The following is a 20,275-nucleotide window of genomic DNA, read 5'->3' on the forward strand; positions in this document are numbered from 1 at the left end:
CCCCTTCCCACCCGCTTCCAATACACAGCCTCAAGTGGTATTAAACGCCACCTGAATAATCTTTAAGAGTACAGTGGTGCCCCGCAAGACGAACGCCTCGCGAGACGAAAAACTCGCAAAACGAAAGGTTTTTTCGTTTTCGAGTTGCCTCGCAAGACGAATTTCCCCATGGGCTTGCTTCGCAAAACGAAGCTAGCCCCGCAAGCTCCGGGGACAGCGGGAAGCACAGCGCGTCTTCCCCGCTGTCCCCGGACCTCTTTTGAAGCAAGGGGCAGTGGGGAGAAGATCGCTTTTCCCCGTTGCTAGCCCCGCAAGCTCCGGGGACAGAGGGGAAGGCGCAGCGCCTTCCCCTCTCTCCCCGGACCCCTTTTGAACCAAGGGGCGGCAAGGGGGAGAAGCGATCTTCTCCTCTCCGCCCCTTCCTTCAAAAGAGGGGACAGAGCGGCGCTTCCCCTCTGTCCCCGGACGGTCTCCATAGGAACGCATTGATTGATTTTCAATGCATTCCTATGGGAAACCGTGCTTTGCAAGACGAAAAACTCGCAAGAAGAAAAAACTTGCGGAACGAATTAATTTCGTCTTGTGAGGCACCACTGTATTAGTCTTCCGCATCATCCCAATGACACAATCAGATTTCAGATACAGGGATTCAGTTTTCCAGAGTCTACATTTCCCCCATGCCTTCTGGTGCTGGAACTACATAAAAACTAAAAGCGCTGCCCTATACCGAGTCCATCTAGGTCAGTATTTTTTTTTTTATAAAATTTTTTATTGGTTTTACAGATTTTTTAGGACAATACAAACATATAAAAAGACATACAAACACGTATAGTTTCATAACCTTTTTTTCATAAACCGTGTTTCTCCGACTTCCCCATACCTCCCCTTTCTGCATCCCAATGTCCAAAAGTTTTTAGCAACTCTAAATACCTCTGTCAGTCCTCTGTCCTCTTACTCTTTTCTTCATCTAATCTTATTTCGCTGTAACCCTTTCTTACTCAAACCTCGACATTCTAACATTCAGCAAGTTTATAGTAGTCCTTAAGGTAAATCTTAAATTTCTTCCATTCTTCTTCCGCCGTCTCCTTTCCCCGATCGCGAATTCTGCCAGTCATCTCAGCTAGTGTCATATAGTCCATCACTTTCATCTGCCATTCTTCCAAGGTGGGTAGATCTTGTGTCTTCCAATATTTTGCGATGAGTATTCTTGCTGCTGTTGTAGCATACATAAAGAAAGTTCTGTCCCTCTTTGACACCACTTGGCCGACAATGCCCAAGAGAAAGGCCTCTGGTTTTTTAGGAAAAGTACATTTAAGTACCTTTTTCATTTCATTATATATCATTTCCCAGAAAGCCTTAATCTTCGGGCATGTCCACCAAAGGTGATAGAAAGTACCTTCAGTTTCTTTACATTTCCAACACTTATTATCAGGCAAATGATAAATTTTTGCTAGCTTGACTGGGGTCATGTACCACCTGTAAACCATTTTCATAATATTTTCCAGAGTCTACATTTCCCCCATGCCTTCTGGTGCTGGAACTACATAAAAACTAAAAGTGCTGCCCTATACCGAGTCCATCTAGGTCAGTATTGCCTACACTGACTGGCAGCCCCTCTCTAGGATTTCAGAGAGGGAATCTGTCCCAGCCAAGCCTAGAAATGCTGAGGATTAAACCTGTGACCTTCTGCGTGCAAGGCTGATAGATATGGGGAACCTTTGGCTCTTCAGGTGCTGCTGAACTATGACTCCCATAATCCCTGGCCTTTGGGCACGCTTGGTGGGGCTGATAGGAGTTGTAGTTTAGCAACATCCAGTATATAATGTGGGATATACCGTATTGGCCTGAATATAAGCCGCACTTTCCCCCCAAATTCCAACCGTGAAAAGTTAAAGCGCGGCTTAAATTCGCGACCTTCCAAAAATTGGCTTTTACGATAGCGCTGCTGAAACAGACATACGGTAAAACAGAAGAAAAAAATGTTTTGTTGCCAATTTGCGAGCTTGAGACTGTTCATTTGCCATTTGCGGGTGTGAGTGCCTGCGGAATTGTAGCAATTGAATAGCAATTTGCGATTTTAGCGATTGTACGGTAACTTTTAGGGGGTTGCAAGAACAAAGGCTTAAATTGGCTCGGAGTTACAATTGTACCAACCGCAGCGATTTTCAGCCTGTAACCCAATTTTAAGGGAGTGGCTTATATTCGGGTATTGTCTTTTTCCCCCCTTGAATTTTAAAGGTGCGGCTTATATTCAGGCCAATACAGTATACTGTTAGGTTTATTTGTTCAGGATACTGACATAACACTTTTCAGATGAAGCTCACAAAGGTTGTTTTTTTTAAAAAAAAACACAAAACATTAAAATGGTAGGGATCGACCAAAACTATGTAATAAAACAATAGGGTCTAGCTACCAAAATCAGCAGCCTTTTAAAAGCTTAGATCTCTCATTCCCTCAGGACAAAGATGGACTTTAGATAGACCTGTGACAAAAACTAATGAAGGAGGAAGATAACCTCAGCTAGAGGCTAGAATTTAGTTGTGAGTCTTTTGATGTCCAACCTGGGAACAGCATAAAGTTGTACAGCGTTGTCGGTATATGGCTAACAATACAGATTTTATCTATATTTTGATCATTTTATTTGCTGATTTTAAGGTCAGCGGTTATTGCTGTTTTAATGAATGTTTCACATCATTGCATGTAAGCCGCTTAGAGGTGTGTGGTTGTTTTTTTAATGAAGTGGCATATAAATTTTGCTAGCTAGCTAAATAAATAAGGAGATATAGGCAAGCGTAATTGTGCTCCAATCTGCAGTACGGTTGTCTACAGAATCGGAGATGATGTGGAGAGCCTGTTTTCACCACCTGCCTGCCTTGCCCACTCCAACCAGCCCAATATTGGAATGCAAGGCTTGCCGGGTGGCTGAAAATGCCAACTTTTCATTATGACATCTGTGGCTTAGCTGCTGTCTTTTAAGGAAGTTCTAGAAGGCCCTCTGCAGTGATTTAATGTCTCCCGTGGGATACTGCTGAGCATTTGTCTAAAGGCGAAGACAAGATAGTGTGAAAAGGAATAGCTTTTGGTGGGAGCAAAATCCTTCGAGCAGGTTGGGGAAAGGGAGAAATGCTTATTTCCCCTAAATTGATTTTTGAATTTTATTGTTATTCATGTTTTTATACTGTATTTTATGCTGCTTTTACAATTAAGTGTTTTGAATTTGTTGTTAGCCGCCCTGAGCCCAGTTTTTGAACCAGGAAGGGCGGGTTATAAATAAAATTTTATTATTGTTGTTGTTGTTGTTATTCAGGTGGTTTGAGGAAGGGAGGGGAACAGCCTTTGGGCTTGTGTAGTTCACAAATGCCCTGCACTGAGACACTCGCTCATCTGCTATTTTCCTGTGCTCCGGTTATCTATCTGCATCTTGGGTTTTGATGTGTTTCAGTTAATAATTCAGAGCGGTTTGTTTTTATTTTTGTTAGTCCCACGGGCACCGTAGGGAACGAGGTGCATTTTCTGCCGCCGCTGTAGCTTGGAAGTGATCCACAACGTATCGTAAAAGCTAATCTCCAAAGTGTCATCTGGAAAAACAGGACGGTAAAAGGCCTGTTTGAGAGTGTTAGCCATGAATGTCGGCCTCTTCTCAGCTGGCTTAGATTTTTGCCTTGTCCCATCTCCAGAGCATCACCAGAGAGCCTGGGGGGAGACGTAATTTAAAAAGCAATGATTGCATTTTAAAACATGCAGTGCACTTCGAAACGGGTAGGGCACCCTTCTCAGCCTGAGGGCCGCAGCATTTGGGGGGGGCAGCAGTATTATTATTATTAGTATACCTGTTAGGTTTTTATATGTGTAGGAAGCCGCCCAGAGTGGCTGGAGCAAGCCAGCTAGATTGGTGGGGGATTCTTCTTCTTCTTCTTCTTCTTCCTCCTCCTCCTCTTCTTCTTCTTCCTCCTCCTCTTCTTCTTCTTCCTCCTCCTCTTCTTCTTCCTCCTCCTCCTTTTCTTCTTCTTCTTCTTCCTCCTCCTCTTCTTCTTCTTCCTCCTCTTCTTCTTCCTCCTCCTCCTCTTCTTCTTCTTCCTCCTCCTCCTCCTCTTCTTCTTCTTCCTCCTCCTCCTCCTCTTCTTCTTCTTCCTCCTCCTCCTCTTCTTCTTCTTCTTCCTCCTCCTCCTCCTTTTCTTCTTCTTCTTCTTCTTCCTCCTCCTCTTCTTCTTCTTCCTCCTCCTCCTCTTCTTCTTCTTCTTCCTCCTCCTCCTTTTCTTCTTCTTCTTCTTCTTCTTCTTCTTCTTCTTCTTCTTCTTCTTCCTCCTCCTCCTCTTTTTCTTCCTCCTCCTCCTCCTCCTTGTTCTCTTCTTCTTCTTCGTGCCATGGTGAAAGCGGATCTTTGTGTTTTTGCATCCCTTCGGGATCCCTCTGCCTGAGCCGGGCTTGGCTGATCACCCTTTGCTAGGAGAGCCCTGCTGGGGACTTTAAATGGCTTTTGTGACACTGTCCTTGTGTTTTGTCCTTTGATCTGCTGCCCGAGGAATTCCTTGCTGCCTGCCTTGAACTGGAGGGGGTCCAAACCGTGGCAATTGGCTACTGAGCAGGATTTGACAGCTCTGCCTGTGTGATCAGTGGACACTGTATTGCGGAAGGGCCATAGCACAGCAAGCAGAGCATGTATTTCACAGACAAAGGGTCTCCTGAACACTTCCAGGCAGGGCTGGGAGAACCCCTGTCTGAAAACCTAGATTAGGGTGGTCCAGCTCATGGCCTAAGGCCCTTTTTTGGTGGCCCTTGGCAACATTTGATGTGCCCCCCCCCGTCGCCCTTGCACTGCTTTCCAAAAGCCAGGTAAACAAGGCACTGGGCTTGGGGAAGGAGGCTTGCGGTCACCCTTTTCTGCACTTGTTCCAGCTTGTCAATATCCTTCCTACAATTTTATTGCCCAGAACTGGACACAGTACTCCAGGTGTGGTCAGACCCAAGGCAGAATAGAGCGGCACTATGACTTCCCTTGATCTGGACACTATGCTTCTGAAACACCAGTCCTGAAAGATCTATATTGGCTCCCAGTACGTTTCTGAGCACAATTCAGTTTAAAGGTGCTGACCTTTAAAGCCCTAAACGGCTTCAGCCCAGTATACCTGAAGGAGCGTCTCCACCCCTATCGTTCAGCCCAGACACTGAGGTCCAGCGCCAAGGGCCTTCTGGCGGTTCCCTCGCTGCGAGGTTACAGAGAAGCAGACAGAGGGCCTTCTCAGTGGTGGTGCCTGCCCTGTGGAATGCCCTCACATCAGATGTCAAGGAAATAAAAACACTGACTTTTAGAAGACATCTGAAGGTAGCCCTGTTTAGGGACGTTTTTTAATGTTTAATCACTTTTGTATTATTATTATTATTATTATTATTATTATTATCATTATCTCTCTTTTTTGGTACTACTGCATCACACAGTTAGCTTACATTAAGCTTGTGGTCCACCAAGACCCCTAGATCATTTCCACACGTGCAGGTGGTTTTGCTTGCCCGAGTGTAAAAACCTTACATTTGTCCCTGTTAAAATTCAGTTTGGTAGTTTGGTGGTTGCTCCTTTTGAACGGCTGAGAGTGCAGGTTGTCTCCAACGCTGTTGAAATTTATGGATAGGAGGACCGTCAGGCCCATTCATTTCAGTGGGCCTGCTCTTGAGTAGGCCTAGTGTTGCATACAGCTCTTAAGCGGTGGCTGCATGGAGCTGAACATCTTGGCGCATGGAAGTGACTCTCCAGCAACAGCTCATCCACCTACAACACCTGGGGGGGGCAGGGGGGACGGGACAGCTGTGCAACACTTTCCTCTCAGCAGTCGGACTGAAAACAGCTAAGGGGCATCAGCTGGCAGCCAAGGGGTTTTGCTGACTCACCCCTAAGAGGTGGCTGGCTTCGCGCCTGAGCTTGGCAGGGAGATGAAAGGCAGCGGGTTTGCAAAGCTTGAAGGGACTTGAAGGGAATCGCGAGGGCGAAACCTCCGGGAGCACGTGTGTGCGTGCGTGAGAGAGGGAACACACACAGAAAGGTTCTCTTCTTCTTTGGGATGTTGCGAGAAACCAGCAAGACGAAAGAAGGAACCGCCACATTTCGGGAGCCACCAGTCTGTAAGGAAAAGCACCCCCCAAAAAAACAGAAGCAAAACATTGATGAGTTGTGTTTTTCCTGCCTATTTTTCCAGAAGCTTTGGAAAATGCATCCCAACTTCTTCCGTCAGACCTCCTGCTAACCTAGGGAGGGAGGAAGTTGCTAGCCAAAATGTTACTAGAATTTTAAAAATTTGGACGCGCACACACACAGGTCGAATCAGGAGTGGGGAGTGGAGCCCCAGTCGGCACAGCCAGTCCTCAGAATTTTAGGGTCACATCCGCCTGGGCCGGCCCACCCATGAGGCACGGCGAGGTGAGCACTTTGGGCGGCAGAATCCACGGGGCAGCAGATCCAAGGAGCGCGTCACCAGCTATTTCTGCCACAGTGGTGGCAGCGGCTGCAGCGCACTCCTTAGAGCCCAGATCCGCCGCCTCCACGCCTCCTCTACAGCCACCTTTTCGTGAACAGGAGGTGCTGCTGGTCTCCTCCCATCCCTAGGGAAGAAATGGAGGGAGCTGCCCTCTTCGGTCTCCCGGACTCTGCGCCCACCCAGTGTGATTCAGAGCAGGCCTTAGATTCCCACTTCAACTGTGTTCTGTCAAGGGCAAGGTTCTCCGGATCTGGAGCCAATAAGCACACCAGTGGATGAGGCTTTATTTGCGTAAGGTTAACAGACAGCAGCAGGCATACAAAACACAAATTATAGCAGGGGTCAGCAAACTTTTTCAGTTGTGGGCTGGTCCACTGACCCTCAGACCTTGTGGGGGGGCAGACTATATTGGGTACCTCGACCTGTGAAGAAGCTCTGTGATCCCCTTCAACCTACAGCTTTTATAGCCAACTTTGATTGACGGCACCTGGTTAGCGGCCATCACTCATGATCAGCCCGGGACACCGGGTGCGACTCAACAGGAATGCGGAACAGCTGAGAGTCTCCAACCCAATTCCCTGCAACAGGGTATCCTCCCCACTAGCCAATCAGAACACAGGAGACCCAGGAAACACCTGACACAGGTGTGTGGAAAACAAGTTATACAGTGGTGCCTCGCAAGATGAAAAGAATCCGTTCTGTGATTCTCTTCGTCTAGCGGTTTTTTCGTCTTGCAAAGCAAGCCCATTGACGGATTAGCGCTATTAGAGGCTATTAGCGGCTTTTAGCGGCTTATCTGCTGATCGGATCAGCTGATAAGCGGCTTAGTGGCTTAGAAAAAGGGGGGAGGGGAAAAAACCAGCAGGAACTCGCAAGACATTGTCGTCTTGTGAAGCAAGCCCATAGGAAATTCGTTTTGCGAAGCACCTCCAAAACAGAAAACTCTTTCGTCTAGTGAGTTTTCCGTCTTGCGAGGCATTCGTCTTGTGGGGCACCACTGTACCAGCATGAATCGGCAAACTTTAAACCGGAGGTGTAAAGGGAAAGAGACATGTCATCTTAACTCCTCGAAATTCCAGCGGTCCTCTGCGTTTCCCCTACAAACCGCTGGGTAAAGTTGATCTGATCCCACCCCCACCATGTTCCCTGTGTTGATCTTCACTCCCCCCCCCCCAACACACACCTTCTTCCCTTCTAGGGGGCGCCATTTTGTGGCTCGCCTCAGGTGCCAAAATGTGTGGGGCCAGCCCCAGCATCCACCTCACACGTGAGGGATAGCTCGGTCGGTTAGAGCACGAGACTCTTAATCTCAGGGCTGTGGGTTCGAGTCCTGTGTTGGACGAAAGATTCCTGCACTGGAGGGGGTGGACCGGATGTTCCCTGGAGTCCTTCACAACTCTACAATTCAATAATTTCAAAGCACTTGGATTCCACTTTAAAGAGTCACGGCTCCCCCATGCCAAAGATTTATAGGGATTTAAAATTGGGGAGGGTATTGTTTTTGTTTGTTACTATGTTACATATTTTTGTTTTTCTATCGTAAGCTATCCTGTGGTCCTCAGATGAAAGGTGTTATAACAACAAAAACAACAATATAAATTAAATATAAATATAGTAATAGATGGCAGTTCCCAGGATTCTGGGCTGGGGAAGAAGAAGAAGAAGCCATGAATCTTCAAAGTGGAATAAATGTGCTTTAATCATACGGCGTGGGATGTGGTATAAGTCTTAAGACATTAGCACAGCTGTTAAGAAATCATAGAATTATTGTGGAAAGGGGTGGAAAACTGTGTGCAAACTGAAAATGTGTCGTCATTAGCCAAAGATTCAAAATTCAGGAATAGACGAGGGCAACTCGTGTTTCCAGGTAATACATTGGGTTGCACAAGACCTGGAGTAAAATCAAGGAAAAGGTTGGCTACAAAGAAATATTTTTAAAGGGTGTGGGTTCAGAGGGTGTTTCTCACAAACGCTCCCTGCAGATTGAGAAAAAAGACTCATCGTCTTTAGGCTACAGGGCTGGGGGTTGTTCCATCTGAGCAGAACTGAATAAACCAGAGCTTTCCACACTTTTCATGTTGGTGACGCACTTTTTAGACACACATCATTTCGCGACATAGGAATTCAGTTTTGCACCATTTCGTGACACGGCAATTCAGTTTTGCTAGCAAGCTTAAACTAACCCCCTTCCAGACCCGGGAAGTGCGCGGGGAGCGTTCACACCACTACACACTTTAGCCAAAACACTAATGTGTCGCGACACACAGTTTCGAAAGCTCTGCAGTAGACCATATAGCACAATTTGCATTACTTTTTTATAAAAAAATTCCTTCCAGTAGCACCTTAAAGACCAACTAAGTTAGTTCTTGGTATGAGCTTTCGTGTGCATGCACACTTCTTCAGATACACTGAAACAGAAGTTGGCAGATCCTTCTATATAGTGAGAAGGTGGGGAGGGGTATTACTCAGGAGGGTGGTGGGAATGGGAGATTGGCAGATAGCTGAGATGAGCCTGTTGACGACTCTTAACGACTGCAATAGGTCTTACAGGAAAAGGCAAGGGGTGAGAAGGTGAAAAATGGCTTAGTCATGTATAATGAGATAAGAATCCAATGTCTTTGTTCAGACCAGGTCTCTCCATGGTTTTAAGTTTGGTAATGAGTTGCAATTCAGCACCTTCTCTTTCCAGTCTATTTCCAGTCTATTTCTATTACTTTTTTGTAGTTAAGGAAAAGTAAACTTGCTTAAATAAGACCTTTCAGCCTGGTGGACCTCAGTGCTAGCTGTTGAAATTGCAGAGTCCTGTGCACAACGGAATGACGAACAGTACGTGCCACATGCTTAAAGTTGCTTTATTTTCAGTTCATTGTTGAGAAATTACAAACATGCATCTTGCCTCTGCTGGAGCAGAGAAGCAACTATCCTCCTCCTCGGAATAACGAACACCGAGAGATCAGTGAAAAACAGGAAACCAGTGTACGTCACATCCAGCTTCCCATTCCCGTGGGAAAACCCAACAGTACTCTGACTGTGGAATGTAAACATTGTCTCGTGACAAGCACTTTGCTGCACAGTGAAGAGAGCAGAAACCAACACTAGCAACAACAATGAGCGGTCCAGGGTTGGTTATGGAATGGTGGGGGGGTTGTTAGGAGACACCCTCACTGAGCTACAATTCCCAGCACCCTGGAGGGATGCAATTGGATCATATCCTGAGATTTCCCATCCCTGCTCTAATGTGGCATTTTTGTACGTGATTTTTTACTTCGTAATGCTTCCAACATTTAAAAGGCTGGTTTGTTTTGCTGCTCATTTTGCTTCTTTGAATGTTGGATTTATTTGTTATTTGATGAGCCTTTGCAATGTCCTGTTCCGACCTCGACTTCCTTCTTTCGGTGCTTATATTTGGGAGAAGGGGCCTCTGTAGTCAGATATTCTGCAGTATTGCCTTTCTAATGTTTCCAGAGGTGCTGTAAACCTCTTTAAGAGATTTCCTCCTTTGCCCCCCCCCAAAAAAAACACCTGTAAAATGGTATAGAAACAATCTAAATGCAGTCGTACCTTGGTTGTTGAACGCCCTGGAACTTGGACGTTTTGGCTCCCGAACGCCGCAAACCTGGAAGTGATTGTTCCGGTCTGCGAACGTTCTTTTGGACCCTGAATGTCCGACGGGGCTTCTGCAGCTTCTGATTGGCTGCTGGAGCTTCCTGCAGCCAATCAGAAGCTGCAATTTGGTTTCCGAACGTTTTGGAAGTTGAACGGACTTCTAGAACGGATTCCGTTCGACTTCCAAGGTACAGCTGTAAATAGAATGTGGCTGGCGAATAGAGATTTCTCCTGGCTCCAGTTTGCTTCAGTGTTAACTAGCTGTCCCTTTGCATCCTGCAGCCGTAAACACCAGCAAGTACGCCGAAAGCTACAGAATCCAGACCTATGCAGAATACGTGGAGAAGAAGCACGAGGAGAAGAGGCAGGGCAAGAGGAAATGGACGGAAGATGGTTGGAAGGAGATGGAGGGAAAGCGGCTGAAGACACAGGCCGCTTCGTACGTGCTTCAAAACCGGTACTACAACCCGAACAGGTGAGAGGCACTTTTTTCACTGCCTGCACCTTTGAAAGACAGGTGAGAGAGAATCAATTTTCCATGCATTTCGAAGATACCCAGGTATCCCCATTTGTAAGATTTCACACCCACCCTTCGGCACGGAGGGTAGGACTCGAACCCGTGGCTTTCAAGTTACAAGAAAGGAGATTCCGACTAAGCAGCAGGGAGAGCTTTCTGGCAGTAAGAGCTGTTTGATTCCCTCCGGAGGTGGCGAGCTCTCCTTCTTTGGAGGATTTTGATCAGAGGTTCGGTGGCCATCTGTCATGGGCTCTTTAGCTGAGATTCTCCTGCGGTTGCAATTAGATGATCCATTCTATGATAAGTCCCAGGGCAGATTACAACAATGTTATAAAAACAGATACTAGCCGTTGCAGTTATAAAACAGGTAAAACCATTTCACGTGGAACAAGAGGCGGGTTCCCCAAAGCAAAATGCCTAAGCTGATGTCCAGCGCCAAGGGCCTTCTGGCGGTTCCCTCCCTGCGAGAAGTGAGGTTACAGGGAACCAGGCAGAGGGCCTTCTCAGTGGTGGTGCCCTCCCATCAGATATCAAGGAAATAAACAACTATCTGACTTTTAGAAGACATCTGAAGGCAGCCCTGTTTAGGGAAGTTTTTAATGTTTGAAGTTTTATTCTGTTTTTAATGTTCTGTTGAAAGCCGCCCAGAGTGGCTGGGGAAACCCAGCCAGATGGGCGGGGTAGAAATAAATTATTATTATTATTATTATTATTATTATTATTATTATTATTATTACAGTGGTACCTCAGGTTACATACGCTTCAGGTTACACACGCTTCAGGGTTAAGAACTTTGCTTCAGGATGAGAACAGAAATCGCGCAGCGGCAGCAGGAGGCCCCATTAGCTAAAGTGGTGCTTCAGGTTAAGAATAGTTTCAGGTTAAGAACAGACCTCCGGAACGAATTAAGCTCTTAACCCGAGGTACCACTGTATAGCTGTCAGGGTAAAGGGGTGTGTCTTCAGCACTCAGTGGAAGCTGTCCAATGAAGAGGCTCAACACACCTCTGCAGGGGCGGGGTTTATGCAGATTAGGGGTTCCCACAGAGGAATGTTCTATCCTGAGCCGCCACCTCCCAAAATTCCAGGGGTGTCGGAACTACCAAGAGCTCCCCCTCTGCCAGTCTTGATACCTGAGACGGCCTGTAGGGAAGGATGCAACCTTTCAGATCTCTGAGACCTGAGCCATTTAAGGCTTTAAACACTTAATGTGAGCACCTTGAACTAAGCCTGTGAATGAACCAGCAACCAGCGTGGCTGTTTTGGAACAAAGGTCATGTGAACATTCTCCTGTTTTATTTATTTCACAAAGCTTGATTGTAGGGAGAAAAAAATCCTCAGAGCCAGTGCATTGACTTCATCCCATCTTGTTCAATTGGTAATTCTGTGCAAGAATCACTGATTTTATTTTAAACATTTTCATCCCCTTCTTCAGCTGAAAGGGCTCCCAGAATGGCTTAGAAATACGTCCTTACATGACATGTAAGGAAAAAGGATTTAGGGAGAAATATAAAAATCTGCTGGAAAGGAAAACTGCTATCTCCTGTCGAGGCTATTACACTTAAGAGAGTTAATATGGATAGACTGTGGGCACCTAAAAGGGAATTGCTGTACTTTACGGGGGCGGGGGGTCCACCCAAACTGAAATCAATGGAAAATATAAGGAACCATGTTACAGTTTTAAACATACGTTTAAAGAAGACTGGAAAACATCTATTGAATATATGGGAAATAATTGTGTATAGCTGAAAACGCTGGCAGCATTCAGATAAATTCAACAGTGTAAATAACTTTTGATATAATGGAATACTGAATGGTATGCAGGGATTTATAGTATGTAAAATGCAAAATGGAAAGAGAAGAAGGGAAATAAGTCTGTATTTTAAGGATGTAAAATGAGTATTTTAAATTGTAAAACAGAAAATTTAATTATATATATATATAACAAAACAGAAGGAAAAGGGATTTGGGGGAGGAGGCGGCAAAAGCAGACTTCTGCATGAGAACCTGAGAATGTCCTCTTTTCTCTCTTTCCCTCCCCAGTTTTTCAGCTACCAGCACCGTGGGGAAGAGAAGCATGAGCCCCATTCAAGAGGAGAGTGGCTGTGACGACGTGGAAGAGAGCGAGATGCAGGAGGATGCCCCAGACTCCTTTGCGGAGCCCTTGGAAGAGGGGAAGAAAAAAGCCAAGAAGTTCAAGAAAGCCAAAAGGGAACATGCCTCAGCAGGTAGGTGGAATACGTAGGTGTGTTGATAAATCAGCACGTCTGGTGCCGCAGAGAGCTTGATTGAGCTCTGCATGGATTTAGGTTTAGTGGGTGGTGCTTGTGGGGTGAGTTTGGCTCTGCCGGTTTGGTAGGGCTGGATGGGGGGGGGAGAGAGAAACACACTGGTGCTAGGGGTGCTTCTTAGTCTGCCACAGCATTTGACAGCTCTGCATTTGTGGCCGGCCGCTACAATAAGCTAGCAGCAGTAATTTCACTTTAGCAAAGGCACAAGTTTGTTGTTGTCGTTGAGTCGTGTCCAACTCTTTGTGACCCCATGGACCAGAGCACGCCAGGCACTTCTGTCCTCCACTGCCTCCCAGAGTTTGATCAAACTCATGCTGGTAGCTTCAAGAACACCATCCAACCATCCCATCCTCTGTCGTCCCCTTCTCCTTGTGCCCTCCATCTTTCCCAACATCAGGGTCTTTTCCAGGGAGCCTTCTCTTCTCATGAGGTGGCCAAAGTATTGGAGCCTCAGCTTCAGGATCTGTCCTTCCAGTGAGCACTCAGGGCTGATTTCCTTCAGAATGGATAGGTTTTATCTTCTTGCAGTCCATGGGACTCTCAAGAGTCTCCTCCAGCACCATAATTCAAAAGCATCAATTCTTCGGCGATCAGCCTTCTTTATGGTCCAGCTCTCACTTCCATACATCACCACTGGGAAAACCATAGCTTTTACTATACGGACCTTTGTTGGCAAGGTGATGTCTCTAATTTTTAAGATGCTGTCTAGGTTTGTCATTGCTTTTCTCCCAAGAAGCAGGCGCCTTTTAATTTCGTGACTGCTGTCACCATTTGCTAATTTGCTAATTTCACTTTAGCAAAGGCACAAGTTTGTTGTTGTCGTTGAGTCGTGTCCAACTCTTTGTGACCCCATGGACCAGAGCACGCCAGGCACTCCTGTCTTCCACTGCCTCCTGCAGTTTGGTCAAACTCATGTTCGTAGCTTCGAGAACACTGTCCAACCATCTCTTTTTTAAAAAATAATTTTTATTAATTTTCCAACACAAATAAACAATCATATCAAAATTTCCACAAATTTAACTCTGTTTGGACTTCCTTCAGCTTCTCTGACAATCATCCATATTTACCTCTCAGTTACACATTTCTTCTGTTTATATTGCCATTAACCTTCCCTCCCACTTCTATTTCTTTCTAACAATATATCTCAACTTTCACAGTGCTTCTTGAAACCCCACTAGCATTGTTTGCACATCACACGTTCTTTTCAGATAATCAACAATTTTCACCCAGTCCTCGATGAACTTTTGGTCTCGAAGATATCTAATTTTCCCAGTTAATCTGTCCAATTCTGCATAGTCTGTCAGCTTCAGTCTCCATTCTTCCAACATCGGTATTTCTTCTTGTTTCCATTTCTGGGCCAGTAGGATTCTTGCTGCTGTAACTGCATATTGGAAAAGTTTAAAGTCCTTTCTTCTTATTTCCTTTCCTGTAATCCCTAAAAGAAAAATCTCTGGTTTCTTTACAAATGTACATTTTAACATCTTTTTCATTTCATTGTATATCATCTCCCAAAATCCCTTCACTTTCTTACATTCCCACCACATGTGATAAAACGTTCCTTCTGTTTCCTTACATTTCCAACACTTATTACACGTCTTATACATTTTTGCTAATTTTACCGGTGTGATATACCATCGGTATAACATTTTCTTTTAGTGCCATACAAGCAGTGAATCTTAAGTTCTCCTTCCACAATTTTTCCCAATCCTCAAACTGTATATTGTAACCAAAATCTTTGGCCCGTTGTACCATTACCGATTTAACTTCCTCATCTTTCATATTCCATTCCAACAGTATTTTATACATTTTTGACAAAATTTTACCATCATTATTTATCACTTCTGTCTGGAACTTTGAATCTTTTTCTACATAACCCCTTTCTTTAATATCTTTTTTAAACATTTCATTAACCTGAAAATAATGCAACCAGTCATAAACATGAGAACACTGTCCAACCATCTCATCCTCTATCGTCCTCTTCTCCTTGTGCCCTCCATCTTTCCCAACATCAGGGTCTTTTCCAGGGAGTCTTCTCTTCTCATGAGGTGGCCAAAGTCTTGGAGCCTCAGCTTCAGGATCTGTCCTTCCAGTGAGCACTCAGGGCTGATTTCCTTCAGAATGGATCGGTTTGATCTTCTTGCAGTCCATGGGACTCTCAAGAGTCTCCTCCAGCACCATAATTCAAAAGCATCAATTCTTTGGCGATCAGCCTTCTTTATGGTCCAGCTTTATTGTTAAAGTAAAGGCACAAGTTACCTTTACTTAATTCTAGTGTCAGACTAGGCCAGTGTTAGTTAACACAAAACAGGGTTAGGGTACAGCAGGATTCTACTTGGCAAAGGTTTGATTTGTGGCAGCTGGGTAGCTCAGTTGGTAGAGCACGAGGGTCGTGGGTTCGAGCCCCAGGTTAGGCGAAAGATTCCTGCATTGCAGGGGGTTGGACTAAATGACCCTCATGGTCCCTTCCAGCTCTCCAATTCTATGATTTTTTGAGCAGTGATGCTGGTATCCCTTCCAGCTCTCCAATTCTATGATTTTTTGAGCAGTGATGCTGGTATCTTGTGTCAGCCCTCCAACACTTCTGCTCACAACTCAGCACTGCCAAGCTGCTTCTCTCTCTTTTTTTAACTGCATCTTAATTTATCTTAGGTCTCACATCATTCTTGAAGCTACTACTGAAGTTAATCAAATGCTGCGACAGAATTTAAGCTACTATAATTCTTTTTCAAATATATTTTAAAGACTTTCCATTTAGATACAAACACCTGTTTTGGTTTGTTCTTTATTTTTTCAGAGAAACTGTCTAGTTCCGCATATTCAATCAATCTTTGAATCCATTCCTGCATAGATGGAAGTTTATCAGATTTCCAAATTGCAGCAATTAGGACTCTTGCTGCCACTGTAGCATATAAAAAGATGTCCTTTATTTTTTAAGGGAAGTTCAAATCCGTAATTCCCAGAAGGTAAGCTTCTGGTTTTTTATTGAAAAAGATTTTTAACAGTTTTTGTAATTCTAAATGGATGTCCTCCCAAAACACCTCAGTTTTCTTGCATTGCCACCACATATGGTAGAAAGTGCCTGATTTTTCTCCACATCTCCAGCAGTCACCTAGGACACCTTTGTGCTTCTCATTATGCACAAGCAAACTGCAACTAAATGGGAGAATAATTCAAGCTGTCCACATGTGACTGCATAGCAGGCCTCTTTGTCCCGAAGGGCTTGTAAACGTCTCGATTATTGCACTCTGCTCCATGTGAGGCTACCGTTGCACCATATCCGGAAGCGCCAGCTGCTACAAAATGCTGGAACTAGACTATTGATGGGAACAGGATATCGCCAGCACATAACCCAGGAGTTTACAAGCTTGGTGCCCAGATATTACGAGGCCAGGTTCAGGTTCCTGTATTTATTGACAAGGCCCTTAGCAAGTTGGAGCCAGCTGATCCCTTATATCCCTGCCTGGTCACTAAGATATTGGGACAGTCTCTGTTGGTCGTCCCCCATGGCTCAGAATGTGCAGCTCATATTGACTAGAAGCCATGCATTGACCATAATGACCCTTGCCTGACCGAGATTAGATGGGCTCTGAGCTTCAGGCACATGATAATGACTTCCTTACTCCAGGTAGTGTTTGGAATAACTGTTTTATGATGAGTTTTTACGGTTTTATTTTCCGTGTGTGTTTTTTTTATGTACACCGCTTTAAAAACGCTAATGACCAAAATAAAAAAATTCCTTCCAGTAGCACCTTAAAGACCAACTAAGTTAGTTCTTGGTATGAGCTTTCGTGTGCATGCACACTTCTTCAGATACACTGAAACAGAAGTTGCCAGATCCTTCTATATAGTGAGAAGGTGGGGAGAGGTATTACTCAGAAGGGTGGTGCGAATAGGAGATTGGCAGATAGCTGAGATGAGCCAATGTCTTTGTTCAAACCAGGTCTTTAACATTGTGTATGCCATCAAATGCCAACAGTGTCCTTCAGCTCTCTATATTGGACAAACAGGCCAAACCTTACGCCAAAGAATAAACGGACATAAATCTGACATCAAGAATCACAAAACAGAGAAACCAGTAGGAGAACACTTCAATCTCCCAGGACATTCTATACAAGATCTCAAAGTAGCTGTTTTACTACAAAGGAATTTCAGAAAAAGACAGAAATAGACGGAAAGAGAGGAAAGAGAAGCTGCTGAATTGCAACTCATTACCAAACTTAAAACCACGGAGAGACCTGGTCTGAACAAAGACATTGGATTCTTATCTCATTATACATGACTAAGCCATTTCTCACCTTCTCACCCCTTGCCTTTTCCTGTAAGACCTATTACAGTCGTTAAGAGTCGTCAACAGGCTCATCTCAGCTATCTGCCAATCTCCCATTCCCACCACCCTTCTGAGTAATACCCCTCCCCACCTTCTCACTATATAGAAGGATCTGGCAACTTCTGTTTCAGTGTATCTGAAGAAGTGTGCATGCACACGAAAGCTCATACGAAGAACTAACTTAGTTGGTCTTTAAGGTGCTACTGGAAGGAATTTTTTTATTTTGACTATGGCAGACCAACACGGCTACCTATCTGTAACTGGAGCTAATGACCAAGTGGTTGTATTAGTGCTTGAAACTACAGCTCCTCAGTTATTTGAGCAGTCATCCCCACACACTAAGTTCTTGAATGCTGTCGCAGGCTGAGAAGCAATTCCGACACTGGTGTGTTTTCCTTCCCTCCAGGCCTGTCAAACTGGCAAAGCCAAACCTGCCTTCTTACTACTTACAACCACCCTCCTCCTCCTTAGTCTCAGGGTTGCCTCCTGTATGACTCTGCAGGGAGGATGACGGAGACCAAACTAGGATTCGGTGGTTCTGCCTATTGCTGGCTCTAGCGCCACCTGCTGTTGGCCTCCCTGTCTTCTGCTCTGCCAGTCCCACTCAGCCATTTGCTGGGAGTTGTAGCCCAAATACCAGGAGGGGAGCAGGTTTGTAAAGGCTGCTTTTAGTTACGGAAGCTCTGCATAGCTGCCCTGCGTGCCCCAAGTCGCCCTTGACTATAAGACTCATTTTTACGCCCAAAGGGCAGCGGCCATGACAGCCACAGCCAACCTGGGTCCGTAACGTCACTGTGCCGCTTTGTGGCTAAATGAGACCCTGGCACCCTTCCAAATTACGTTGTTTGAGACCCAGCTTTATTTATTTATTTATTTATTTATTTATTTATTTATTTAAAGATTGAATGATTGATTGATTGGGTCTATATATCACCCGCTCGCCAAGGCTCCCAAAGCAGCTTACAATGTAAGCACTAAAACAAATACAGTGGCGCCTTGGTTTTCAAACATCTCTGTTGACAAGCATTTTGGAACCCGGACGCCGTAAACCCAGAAGTAAATGCTTCCATTTTCAAACGGCTTCCCCTGAGTTTTTCTCAATTTCCCCAGTTAAATTTGCAAACCGCCCTTTGCACCTTGGTTTTCAAACGTTTCAGAAGTCGAACGATCTTCCGGAACGGATTACGTTCAAAAACCGAGGTGCCACTTATGATCCTATAACACGAAGACTTGGCAGAGCCTTCTGAGGGTCCCTGAGCTCCCCGGCCTTGGGCCTCACCCGGGATCCCTGCCCAGGCATGAGCAGAGTCTGCTCTTCCGATTTGACACACGAGACCATAGAATTGCCATTGGAAGGGACCATGAGGATCATCTAGACCAGCGGTTCTCAACCTGTGGGTCCCCAGATGTTCTTGGACTACAACTCCCATCATCCCTGAGTCAGCGTGGTGTAGTGGTTAAGAGCGGTGGACTCGTAATCTGGGGAACCAGGTTCGCTTCCCCGCTCCTCCACATGCAGCTGCTGGGTGACCTTGGGCTATTCACACTTCTCTGAAGTCTCTCAGCCTCACTCACCTCACAGAGTGTTTGTTGTGGGGGAGGAAGGGAAAAGGAGAATGTTAGCCGCTTTGAGACTCCTTCGGGTAGTGATAAAGCGGGATATCAAATCCAAACTCTTCTCTTCTTCTTCTTCTTCTCTGGTCTTGCTAGCTAAGGGTCTGGGAGTTGTAGTTCAACAACATCTGGGGACCCACAGGTTGAGAAAGGCTGATCTAGTCCAACTCCCTGCAGTACAGGAATCTTTTGCCCAACTCAGGACTCGAACTTGACAACCATGAGATTCAGAATCTCGTGCTCTTGCCAGCTGAGCTATCCCAGCTGTTAGGATGCTCTCCTTAACCACTGCATCATGTGCTTTCCTCCAGAAGACCTCCAGGCCCAGCCCACCCAACTTTTCGACGTTCCAGACACATGGTAGCATCCGGCTACGACACCAGCGCGAAGCAGACTCCCAGTTCGGACGAATCTGCAGCCCCTCGCACCTCGGCCGGGCTGCCCTTTATTTTAAAACGAAGTGGGGGGGGCGCGTTTATATAATATACACGAATAAAAAGCAAGATGTCTCTCAGCAATCAGTTTAATTTTTTTTAAATTAAAGAAAACCCTACGGAACAATCATCGCTGTCGCCACTCCCCCACCTTCGTACATGTGTGCGTGTAACACGTCGGCTTTGTTGCTTAACCTGAAATCTTACTTTTTGCTCGTCGTAAATGTTAGGAGACTGAGTGTTTGGTATTGATCACCTTTAAACGGCATGTACCCTGTGAAATTCGCAAAAAGAAGAACCTGTGTGTGTTGTAACTTTGCTCCGCTGCTCCATCAAGGGGGGGCGGGGGGGCGGTTTATACGCAAGTTGTCTTTAGTCCAGATTTTCACCTGTTGTTGCAACTTGGCCAGTAACAAAACGCTTTCAGCCACTTGACTCCCTTTCATTCCTCTCTTTCTAGGATCTGTACCCCCACCCACCCCTTTTCCTCCCCCAGCCCCTTAAATTAACATCCTTTGACTTGTCTTTTTTTTTTAGGGAGGGGCACTATTTTCCTCAACCTCACCTTTCATTCGGGAAGTATTTGAGTGTTCTATAGAGGTGGGAGGGGGGTCATCCTTTTCCTGCTCCCTTTTCCCCTTAACTTTGTGGGTTCTACAAATGGAAACCTGCGACATTAACCAGCCTTAGTTTAAAATACAAAACAAAAGATCTGCTTTGGTAGATTTCATAAACTTGGTTTGATATTTAACATTTTTGTATCATGGAAATGAGAATATGGGGGGCGGGGAATGTATTTCCATAAAGTGAAAATTAAAGATTTTTTTTTCTTAGGACTTGGGTCTCTCTGTGTGTGCTTTTAAAAAACAATTTTGAATCAGAATCAGAAGAACCTTTTATTTGCATCAGCCACTAGCCATAGCAATAAAATAAGAATACAACGTACTGAAGCTAGAAGTAAAAACTTAACTATACAAAATACATTCTGCAGGTTTACAAAAAACCACAATGTTCTTGTTC

At 45.2% G+C, this 20,275-nt stretch overlaps 1 protein-coding gene across 1 annotated transcript in view; it reads left to right on the top strand.

The window, feature by feature from the left end:
• PARN (poly(A)-specific ribonuclease) overlaps positions 1-19,764 on the top strand; it is a 52,699-nt gene extending 32,935 nt beyond the window's left edge. Inside the window, exons 22-24 of the mRNA XM_082199753.1 lie at positions 10,356-10,548; positions 12,633-12,817; positions 19,133-19,764. Coding sequence (XP_082055879.1) covers positions 10,356-10,548; positions 12,633-12,817; positions 19,133-19,185 — 431 coding nt within the window. The 3' untranslated portion in view covers positions 19,186-19,764. The remainder of the gene's footprint in view (positions 1-10,355; positions 10,549-12,632; positions 12,818-19,132) is intronic.
• Positions 19,765-20,275: the final 511 nt, after the last annotated feature.

The sequence above is a fragment of the Podarcis vaucheri genome (genome assembly GCF_965113315.1).
Source record: "Podarcis vaucheri genome assembly, chromosome: 14".
In the NCBI taxonomy this organism is placed as follows: domain Eukaryota; kingdom Metazoa; phylum Chordata; class Lepidosauria; order Squamata; family Lacertidae; genus Podarcis; species Podarcis vaucheri.